The sequence below is a fragment of the Cicer arietinum genome, chromosome 3 (assembly GCF_000331145.2).
Source record: "Cicer arietinum cultivar CDC Frontier isolate Library 1 chromosome 3, Cicar.CDCFrontier_v2.0, whole genome shotgun sequence".
NCBI classification, from domain to species: domain Eukaryota; kingdom Viridiplantae; phylum Streptophyta; class Magnoliopsida; order Fabales; family Fabaceae; genus Cicer; species Cicer arietinum.
Window position 1 is genome coordinate 7043762 of NC_021162.2, and position 11830 is coordinate 7055591.

Genomic DNA, 11830 nt, shown 5'->3' on the forward strand with positions numbered 1-11830 from the left:
GTCTTTATTTTACTAATTCCAACGTTTTATTTCTGATTTGCTTTTTGGCAAATGTCTATTGATGTTAGGATTTTCATTAACCATAGTTATCTTATACATTTTTTGCCAAACAATTTATATTCATTAACCCCGCTCTATACTCTATTACAATTGTGTATCATTGATTGAATATTTTTAAGGGTTATATAAGATTTTTGTTCTTATAAAACTTTGAAATTTTGATTTTAGTACTTATGAAATAAAATATTTTTTAGCTCATACGAAATTATTATGCTGACATTTTTAGTCCCTGTTAGAATGTCGACATATATTTAGATGAGTTTTTTATAGACATGTTTATAGCATTGTAAAAAGTTCCTCCACAAAAAATGAATTTAAAATTCAATTTTTAGATTCATATTTTCGCCACTTTTATCTTTGGTTTATGATATTTAAAAAACTTATATTTAGTTCATCTTAAATTGAAAAGTTCTAAATTGGTATGCATAAACTTTTTATCATGTTTTAAATGTGTCGCGGCTTAAATTTTCGAGTTTTCATCGAATTCAATGGAGTCGCCACCAAAATTTATTTTAAAATAGGAAAATATTCAATTATGTATAGGGAAGGTATTAGCACCCTACGACATATGTTAAAATACGGTTACCTATAATTAATTGTGCAAAATTATATCAACTTAAATATATATTTATTTCTCTTTATTATTAAATACGAATATAAATTGTATTTTATAAATGTGATTTTTGAGATAAAAGTGTGTTTAAAAGAGTGGGAAAAAAAGAAAGTTTTTATTAGTGTGCTTGACAAGAATATGATCTTGCTCCTACGTATCTCCCGGTGCTATGGATATATCAAAGTTACGTAGTTCTTGGTAGAAAATGTGGATGTGTTGATTGCTTTTAAATAAATTGTATTTTGTTATTTAAAAAAGTTAATTTTGAGGAACATAAAAAAAACTTGCTTGATTTGAATAATTATTTTAAAATATGAGTTTTAAGACGATCGAGTTGTACAACTTGTGTCTCAAAACTCAAGGAGTAAAAAGATGTCACATCTAATTTAATTCTCTTAAGAATATTTTATATTATTTTATATTTTTAAATTGAGTTTGAAAATCAACAAATAGTTTAACTTGTGTCTTAACAACTCCAATACATATAAAAAAAAACATCTAACTAATTAATTTTTAAAAAAATGATTTTAATTAATTTATTTAAAAATAATGAGTTTTAGAAGTATCAAGTTATACAACTTATGTCTTGACAACTAATAGATTAAAAGACAATACTTCTAATTAACTTTCAATAAAAAATTTCTCCATACATTTAGTAGATTTGACATTTATTATAAAATTAATTGAATTTAGTATAAAAATAAGACTTATTTGAATAAAAATAAAATGTTAAAAATATAAAGCTTATAAAGGACCAATGACCTTAAAATCCAAAAAAAATTAAATTTATATATAACCATAAAAAAATCAACAAAAAAGTAATAAATATATACCAAATATATATATATATATATATATATATATATATATATATATATATATATATATATAAATAATAAAAGCCGCTGCCAAACGTGAAGAAAAAAAAAAGGAACTAACGCACAAGGGAAAAAGACCGAGAGCCAACAACATTTGAATGTTTGATTTATATTTTTGTATAACACCGACAAATTTCATTTTCTTGATTAATATCTCATTTATATACTACATTCGGTAATGAAATACGACTAGTAAAGATGAAAATAAATAACTTAATTCTTCTTCTGTTTGTTTTTTCCTATTATTACTCTGCCTATTTCTTCTTCTTGTTTTTAAGTTTTTGTTGGTTCTTCTTTTCTTGATTTTTTTGTGTCTCAATTTATAGGTAAAACAATGCATGTTTCTATTTTTTAGATAAATTAGAGCTCTAGATCTTGTACTGTTTCGCAACAAAGTTTAGCCGCATTTTATATTATTTTTTTATAACAAATCTTAAGCATGCATAAAATAAATAATTTTTATTTTATGGTTATATATAAAATTATATAATAAACTTTTTCACTTTTATAATAATTATTTACCAATATTTATCTTCTTGATGTCTTGCTTATTTTAGTTTTTACTCACGTTTAATATACTGTGTATGATTGCTTGTTTTGATTTTTACTCATATGGTTGCTGTTTTTACTCACGTTTAACCCTAAATGTTTAATATACTGTGTATGATTGCTTGTTTTTACTCACGTTTAATTGTAACCGTTTGAAGTTCTGTTTGGATTAGACGGATTAATGACTGCATTATGCAATCCAATAATATAATACCGGTTATTCAGGGTTTGAATTTTGGTTTGTTTATAATATAATAAAATAAAGGTGATTTTAAATTAAATATATTTTAATTATTACAAAATTATAATTTTTAAAATTTAATTTTTAAATTTTTTTATTCATTTATAATTTCTATTTTGTAAGAATTAAAATATCATTTTTAAAATAAAAAAATAAAAAAGTACTAAGAGAGATTAAAAAAATTTATAGACTAAAAACTTGAGATTTTTTTTATAAGGATTAAAATAAAATTTTAAAATTTTATATAAAATTAAAATTTATTATTTTATATAAAATTAAAATTTATTTTATCTCTTTATTTTTAATTATTAAAATTGCATATTTTTTATTAATTATTTAAAAAAATTAAAATTAATAATCTAGTTTTTCCAATAGCTAAGTTTTAAGAGAGGATTATCCGAATAAATACATAAACTTATGTCTATTAGTGTGTGGGCAAGTACTAATATTTTTTATAAAAATAATAGAAGTTATAAAATTTTATATAATTATTTAAAAAAATTGCAATTATTTGATTGGTAAAAGTATAAAATTTATTGAAAAAAAAATAAAATTATAAATAAAATGGTTTAAAAAAAGAATAAATTAGAAGAAAAATAATAGTAGATCAAAACTTTATAACTTTTTTTGTTCTGTGCAAGAAAACAAGGTTTAGGTCACCACAATTCCCAAAGTTAGAAAAATTCTAAAAGCGGCTAACTTAGCATTTGAGATATTGTGTAAAAGTGTGTTTGTTTCTTTCTTGCCTTTTTACTTAAATTGTAGTTAGGGGTGGGAATAGGCCAGGCCAGCCCAGGCTTTGCAAGGCCTGAGCCTGGCCTACGATTAATTTTTTAGGCCTAAGCCTGGCCTACGGCCTATCATAGGCTTTTTTTTCGGTCTGGCCTGGCCTTTTTAAAAGTCTGGTCTGGCCTGGAAGCCTATTTAAAAGCCTTATTCATATTAAAATATTTAAATGCTCTCCACGTACCAATATCAATGTACATATCTATATATATTAAACAAAAAATAATTTTTCTAACAAAATAATTTTAAAAAAATCTGAAACAAACATCCTTTAAACCCTAAAACATAATTATTGGTTTCAAAGAATAGATTTTTTTTTTGAAACAAATGTACCAATTATTACCTCTCAAACAAATATGGAAGGACTACTGAGTTATTGACTAATTGAATGGCTACCGAATATGGAATGACTACCAAATATGGAATGACTATCGAATATGGAATGATTACTGAATGATTGTCTAATTGATAAAATTTAAAATAGGAAATAATATTATTAATATAATAATAAAAAATAACATTAATAAATAATTAAATATATATAGGTCGGCCTGTCAGGCCTAATAGGCTTCTTTATAAGCCTGAGCCTGACCTATTTAAATAAATAGGCTTTAAAAATAGCCTGAGCCTAGTCTTTTTATTAAATAGGCCAGGCTAGGCCAGGCCATAAGTAGGCCAGACCATAGGCCCCTGTCGGACGGCCTAGCCTATTCCCATCCCTAATTGTAGTCGTGTATTTAAAACTAAGTTTTTTTTGCACGTTTCAAGACCCAACCATAATTTAGGTGTGCGGAATCTTTCAAATATTCTTGTACTTACTAATGTTTGAGGCATTAATATTATTTGCGGAGCGGAGCGGGTTCGGGTACAAGTGCATGGTGGATATCACTACCTCCAAACTCGTCTCCGCCCCCGAATTTTGATTTCGGAGAAAATCCGCACCTACACGCAATCAAAGCGGAGTTTCCCCGCCCGAATCATGCGAATTTGAATGGGTACCCGCATGTGCGAGTTATATTATCATCCCTAATTATGATCCATGTTATGTGGCACCACCAAGAGTTGACCCTGTTCCTCCTTGATTGACTAGTTCTCGTTGGTTAGTGTGCTCAATACCTTTATGCTTGATTGTGAGCAAGTTTCAATCGTTTCTCTTATCTTAGATCGATCAAGTTGTCCATTGGATTGGTACCGAACATAACCCCAAATGTCAAGGTTGAAGGGTGCAGGTGCTTAGGATGAGTAAGTGGTCCAATAGATTGATATCGAACACAACTCTCAAGCGTCAAGATCGAATGTCATAAGCACTTAGAATGATTGAGAGATCCAATAGATTGGTACTGAACACAACATTTAAGTGTCAATGTTGAAGAGCCTAGAATTTAGGATGTTCAAGTAGTCCAATGAATTGGTATTAAACACTTATAATATGTATATATATAGGTAAAAATATATTTGTAATTTAACATAGTAAAGAAAGATAAAACTAGAAATAAAATAAATTAAATGTACACCAAAACTTGATTTCTAATTTTTTTTTTGTTTCAAAGAGTTTAACAACGAAAGTCACATGTAATAGATGTACAAAAGAGAAACAATACACGTCGATTATATTGTATTATCTCCAAAATTGCATTTACAAGACCAACATGTTAAAAATTAGATAAACTACAATTTTAATCTTTAAAAGTATAGTACAATGCACTTTGGTTTATGACTTCACCAAAAATCCAAACTAGTCATTGAATCGTCAAAATAGTATTTGAAAGATATATTTTATTATCATAATGATTTCTGAAAGATACAAATTACTATCAAAATAGTCTTTCACCATTATAATATCAAATACTAAATTAATTAACTATTTAATGATTCGAGAATTAATTTAAATTTTTAACTAAATTAAGGACCAAAATAATAGTGTCATGCACTTTTGAGAACTGTAGCGATAGTTTATTCTTATTCCCTTTAATTTTTTCATCCGTCTAATGCGCAGGCATAGTTGCTACTTTGAATTTATGTTTTTGAAATACATTCAAATATCATAAGAAAAACTAAACAACAAAAGAAAGTCAACATGCACATAACTATTCAATTTCACACTAACAAAAGTTGTTAATCCTAATTCAATTTCACACTAACAAAAAATGTTAAAGTATTGAAAGAAAATTCAGTGAGGAAAAAATGCAAAATTTCTTTATAAATATTTCATATGTTTTGGAAAGAAAATTTATTTGAATTTTGTTCTTACTTTTTATATTTTGGGGATTCGGTTAATTTTAAGTTAATAATAATTTTTCATTCCCTTAATTAATTTATTTTTCAAAAGAAAAAGAGAAGAATATTATTGTAACTACTATATCGTCCGAACATCATCGTAGGATACAAAACACACATGAGATGAAAGTAGGTGTATCTGTTTCAACGGTGTTGATTCATCTAAGTTGTTCCACCTAACCCACTCACTCCATTGTTGCACCATGGAAGTTGGAAAACTTTGACTAACATCTTACAATAATAATAATAGAATTTGACTGTAAAAAATTGGTAAAGTGAATAATTAAATGGTAGATATTAATTTATAAATAAAAATTTAATCTACAAAAAAATTCATTTTTAAGAAAATTAGGATTTTAATTTTTTTTTTTTATTTTGAAAAAAGTTATTTTTTCTAAGAAAAAAGAAGTAAGTTTTTATTTATCAAGAATTTTTTTTGGATATTTTTAAAGAAAAATGAATTTCCATTTTTTTTAAAGAATTTATTAAATTCATAAACTCATCGATTAAGTCCATAAAAGAACTTTGAATTTTAAAAGCTTAATTGACAGCTTTAAATATTATAATCAGTCATGTATATATATTTTATATCAACTATCTGTTTGTTCATTTGAAATATTATTCAGTTTAATAAAGGCAATACATATGTTTTTCTTTCACTTTTACCTTTTAGTTGTTAAAACAAATCCATATATTAATTTCCTTCTATAAAAGAAAAACTTCCCTTAGTGTTGATATCTATAACTTCTTTACAAAATTTCACTTTTACTTTTTGTTTTTTTCTTACTCCTACTTGCCTAATTTTTTCCTACCATTTTTCTATCAATATTTTCACACTTTCTCCGCACAATTAAAAAAAGAGGATAGACAGAGTCTGTCTGGACATTAATCATAATAATAAAAATGTAATAGAGATATACAATATAAAATTATTTTACTTCATATAATAACTATTCATGGTACTACTACATGTACATGTTATAAAAATATTTTATTAAATAATCATCAAATATTTAATTTTAATTGATTTTGAGTATACAATAAATTTACATTTGGAGTACACAAATAGTATTTAATTTATCCTTTACCAGAAAATACAAATTTTAATTTTATCCCAATGTGTAAAATATCAAACTAAATATCCAAAGAAATGTCCATTAATGTTTTTAATAACAAAAATGTCCATTAAATTAAACAAATACAATGCGAATAGACCGCACTATTTTTTTAATAACAATAATTTTCGTAACAATAATTAATATCAAAATTTTAATAACATACCATATATAAATTTCAGTAAATAATATCGATGATTAATAATCAAAATATTACAGGTAGGTGCATCAATATCTGTTTTATCAACTTCTTTTAAAGAAAAGAGTCAAATTAATAATATATTTTCTTTATAGGAAATGTTTGGTGGCTGGTCTCGTTAGCCATCGTTGGCCATTGAATTTCCATTTTCAACTGAAAAATAATATAATAAACTTTTTCACTTTTACAATAATTATTTCCATATAGTTTATATATACCTACCCACTTTTCTCTGTTATACTCATTTCTCATTTTTCCTCTAAAATCGACTCAATTTTCAGGTTTGTCTTTTCAACTTCTTTCTCTCTTTTTTTTAATAGATCTAATTTTATGTTAGTGTTAATGGTTTATAAGAACTTCGTTATTATAATTATTAGTTTGATTAGTTTAATTTACTTTCTTGTGTTTTGATGTTCTTACTGTTGCTGATCTTGATTTTTCCTCACTAATTTCACGCTGTTTCAAATTGAAACCCTTAATTTACGCTTATATTAGTTTGTTACCATGATACTGCTTTGAATTCAGTAGATTTACTTGTTCTGATTTGTTAGTTTAGATTTTGTACAGTGAAATTATTTTATTTGAATTTAATTGATATGAACGGTGTAAAGAGTTTTGCATATGCATCCAATTTCATCTCATCGTTATGCGACTTTGCTATGTTAGTTCTTAAGATATCTCCACAATCATCTATGTGGTGAGATGTGATCGGATCGTCGGATGTATGTGCAAAACTTTTTACAGTGACAGTGTATATATACCAATTAAGCTCGTTTTGTTTGTTTTAATAAAGGGAGTGTAAGATCTTGTGAAACTTTGCTGTGTTACTGTATATTTATCTGACTAAATGATGATTTGGTTTGCATTTGTAATACTGTACTGTTTTATTTAGGCATTTTCTGAGCTTTTGTTGAGGCCATAGTCCTTGCTTGATAGGTGAAAATTTAGGAACACATGCTACTTGTTTGATATTTTTGTGTGGGCAAGTTCTACAGTAGAGCACTTACATAAGTGGTCTACCGCGGGTTAGTAATTGAAAATCGCTTGAAACTTCAATGATGATTGATGTCGTCCTCTGAAAGTAGAAGTCCACGACTTTCTTTGTTCTTACATCTGAGACGGTGACTTAATATGTGTCGGTTCAACAAAAAAAATAGGAAACAAATATGTGTGTCTCAAAACGGAACTCATATTCATTTCCATTGTTTTTTGTTGAACCAATGCAATCAGGTTACCTTCTCAGTTTTGAGAATGAGAAGCACAGTGAGTTTCTACTTCAAGGGGAGTGCAGTTGGTTGCCGTTGGAGTTTCGATTGATTTTCAAGCTTTGGTTCACTGTAAATATGTCTTTTGGGACTCTATATTGTAACTCTGTTTTTTCTGTTTCAGCAAGTATATGACTTGCTGGGTTTAGCTTGTAATGTTCCTACCTTGCACCCCTTGTGCTTGGTTGTGATTATTAATAATAATTTCATTTTGCTTTTGCAAAACAAAAAATAGAATATGCCTTTTATGGGTTTAATACTTAATGCCAATCTTTTGGACAAATGAAAATGTATAATGTATTTATCTTGCCTTTGTTGAGTGGGGCAACTTACAACAATAGTCCTTAAGGTGCTCTAATGTTTCTGTGCTGGGATGATCATGGGATCATTTTTGCTAATAGCTCTTTATTAAAGTAAATTTGGGGAATTAAATACACCCTTTTCTTCTTTGCATTCCTAAATTCATGTTCAGGTATATTGATTGTACTTGGTAGAAGTTCTATTGATTGCATAAATAGTCCCCAATCAAGTTCTAATTGTATTCTATCCTTTTAATTTATAGCCTTTTTTCCTTGAATCAATTATAATTCCTTTTTTCTTATCAATCATTTCACAGGAAACAAATTATGGCTCAACCAACTGAACTTACGAGAATAGGCCTTGCCGGACTGGCTGTTATGGGTCAAAATCTTGCACTCAATATTGCTGACAAAGGATTCCCCATTTCTGTTTATAACCGAACAACTTCCAAGGTTGATGAAACTGTAGAACGAGCAAAACAAGAAGGAAATCTTCCATTGTATGGCTTCCATGACCCCAAAGCTTTTGTTGAATCTATTCAAAAACCTAGGGTGATAATAATGCTTGTTAAGGCCGGGGCACCTGTTGACCAGACGATCAAGACCCTATCTGTGTTCTTGGAAAAAGGAGATTGTATAATTGATGGCGGTAATGAATGGTATGAGAACACCGAGAGGCGAGAGAAAGAGGTAGCTGAATTGGGTCTGCTCTACCTAGGAATGGGAGTTTCAGGTGGTGAGGAGGGTGCTCGACGAGGTCCCTCTATGATGCCTGGTGGTTCGTTCGAGGCTTACAAACACATAGAAGATATTCTTCTCAAGGTGGCAGCTCAAGTCCCTGATAGCGGCCCTTGTGTGACATATATCGGTAAAGGTGGATCCGGTAATTTTGTGAAGATGATCCATAACGGAATTGAGTACGGTGACATGCAGCTTATTGCTGAGGCTTATGATGTGCTGAAGTCAGTTGGAAAGTTGTCAAACGAGGAACTACATAGTGCATTTTCAGAATGGAACAAGGGAGAACTTCTGAGTTTCCTGATTGAAATCACTGCAGATATATTCGGAATCAAGGATGATAAAGGCGATGGATATCTTGTCGACAAGGTTCTGGACAAAACTGGCATGAAGGGTACCGGTAAGTGGACTGTTCAGCAAGCTGCCGAATTATCAGTTGCGGCTCCCACCATCGAAGCTTCTTTGGATGCTAGGTTCCTTAGTGGATTGAAAGAGGAAAGAGTTGAAGCTGCAAAGATCTTTAAATCCGGTGGCCTTGGCGATATCTTGACTGGTGAACCTGTAGACAAGAAGAAGTTGGTTGATGATGTTCGGAAGGCTCTTTATGCAGCCAAGATCTGTAGTTATGCACAGGGAATGAATTTGATCCGTGCAAAGAGCGCCGAACAGGGTTGGGATTTGAAATTGGGTGAACTAGCCCGTATTTGGAAAGGAGGTTGCATCATTAGAGCCATATTCTTAGACAGAATCAAGCAGGCATACGACAGAAACCCTAATCTTGCAAACCTTCTCGTGGATCCAGAGTTCGCAAAGGAAATAATTGATCGCCAAACTTCCTGGAGGAGAGTTGTTTGCCTTGCTGTCAATTCCGGTATCAGCATCCCAGGTATGTCTGCTAGTCTTGCTTATTTTGACACTTACCGAAGGGAAAGTTTGCCGGCTAACTTGGTGCAAGCTCAAAGAGACTACTTCGGTGCTCACACATATGAAAGGATTGACATCGAAGGGTCATACCATACTGAGTGGTTCAAGCTCGCTAAGCTGTCGAAAACTTAAATTACTGTATTTGAATGATTCCTAATAAATGTAATAATATTTTCTACTCAAGTATGCTGAGTTGAGTTTTCATTGCTTCAAAGTGGAGAAGTTTATACCATTCTGTCTACTAAATCACTGTTTTTGGTTTTCCAATGATTATGTTGTAACTTTACTGATCTTGATTTGAACTTGATGCAAAATTGTTTCACTTCGTGATGCCTTAGTTTTCACATTTTGGTCAGTTTTCCTTTAGCACCATGGATTTATGTTGAGTAATGAAGCTACAGCAGGAGGAGTTGAATTTTATACCATCGTCAAGTTTTCTATTTTGAGTTTAATATTGATATATTGACAGAAAAATATTCATTGATAGAATATTGACAGAAAAATATTCATTGATAGAATATTGACACTGTAGATTTTCTTAGAATATATTTCTGGCTTGTTTTAGATTTTAGTTTTAGGGTCTGTTTAGGTTGTGACTTATTTGTACTTATCTACTAGTATACGCACTTCGAGATTGTTTGAAAGAGCTTACAAAAACAACTTTTGACATATCCATAAGTTATTTTCAGCTTATTTCTATAGCTCTCCATGATAGAATATGAAAACAACTTATAGCTTATATGAAAATAGTTTTGATTTTATTTTATCTTTTTTATAGCAATAGCTTATACATAAGCACTTATATGATAAACATGCTTATGTCATAAGTTCTTAATTAAACTGTTTATCCATACAGTTGGGCTTTTACTAGTAGTACTAGTGCTTAACCTAATTATTAGTATATATAAATTATAATATGAAGTATTAGGTAAAGGTACTGGACAACATTTTCTTTCTCTCTTTCTCTTCTTTCTGAATCTTAAACTCATAATTCTTAATATAGAACAATACAAGTCAAATCTTTTTCCACCAGTTAGAGTCAGCTAATTGGATCAAACGACACCACACATTCCCCTATCATGAATATAGTTTGATGACAGACTATTTAAATCTAAATCCTTTTGAACCTATGCTATCATTTTATCATATATATTAAGATTCTAAGCAGCACTATCTCTGTGTGACTTCACCGCCGCATCTATCTTCTCCGAGCCGCATTTTTTTTGTGCGACCTAATATGTAATTGTGCCTTGTTTTTACTTTTCCCCCTGTTTTGTGAGAATAGAATTGAACAGAGTGAATTGTTCAATTTCCCCCTCTGTTTTATGCTAATAGAGCAGAGTAGGCCTCTTTTATTTTGTGTTTTTCCAAGTCCAGCCATGCAACTTCAACTTAGAGACTTAAACTTCTCTGTTTCCCAGACTTTTGTTGGTATTTACTTGTATATTTTGCTTAAGATTTGTTTCTTTTTATTGCTACTTATGAATATTTTATGAATTTCGAGTTATTTATTTTACATTTACTATGTGTTTGTAGTATTAATCATGCATTTTGTCCAAAAAGCTATTCAAATAGTGGTAATCCTGCCACATGCTATCCATGTTTTGAAGTTGTCTGCTTGCCACTATCTGAGATTGACAACAACTATGGTTGTAAGTTGAAAGTTAACCCCTTAGCGAGTTACTTAGGTTGGAGACTATGATAATTAGTTTAGTAAGTCATGTTGTCTATAAATAAGAAAGGTCGAGAGGGAAAACAAGCAAGTCATTGAGAGATTTAGGGATGTTGGCCGTCATAAGGAGGTTTGCATAACCTTGGAGATGTGGGAGTCATTTTATGAACATTTTCGGAAACTCGGGATCCTCGGGAGAGGGAAGGAAACTTTG

General features: G+C 29.7%; 1 protein-coding gene across 1 annotated transcript; it reads left to right on the plus strand.

Moving 5' to 3' along the window:
- The first annotated feature begins 6860 nt into the window (after positions 1 to 6860).
- Positions 6861 to 10274, plus strand: LOC101509898 (6-phosphogluconate dehydrogenase, decarboxylating 2). Its single transcript, XM_004491913.4, has 2 exons — positions 6861 to 6999; positions 8600 to 10274. Exon 2 carries the CDS (start codon positions 8610 to 8612, stop codon positions 10074 to 10076), a length of 1467 nt encoding a protein of 488 aa, XP_004491970.2. The 5' UTR covers positions 6861 to 6999; positions 8600 to 8609; the 3' UTR covers positions 10077 to 10274.
- The last annotated feature ends 1556 nt before the right edge of the window (positions 10275 to 11830 follow it).

What these genes read in the sequence shown, in the direction of transcription:
- LOC101509898 (XM_004491913.4), top strand. Translation starts at nt 8,610, where the DNA reads ATGGCTCAACCAACTGAACTTACGAGAATAGGCCTTGCCGGACTGGCT.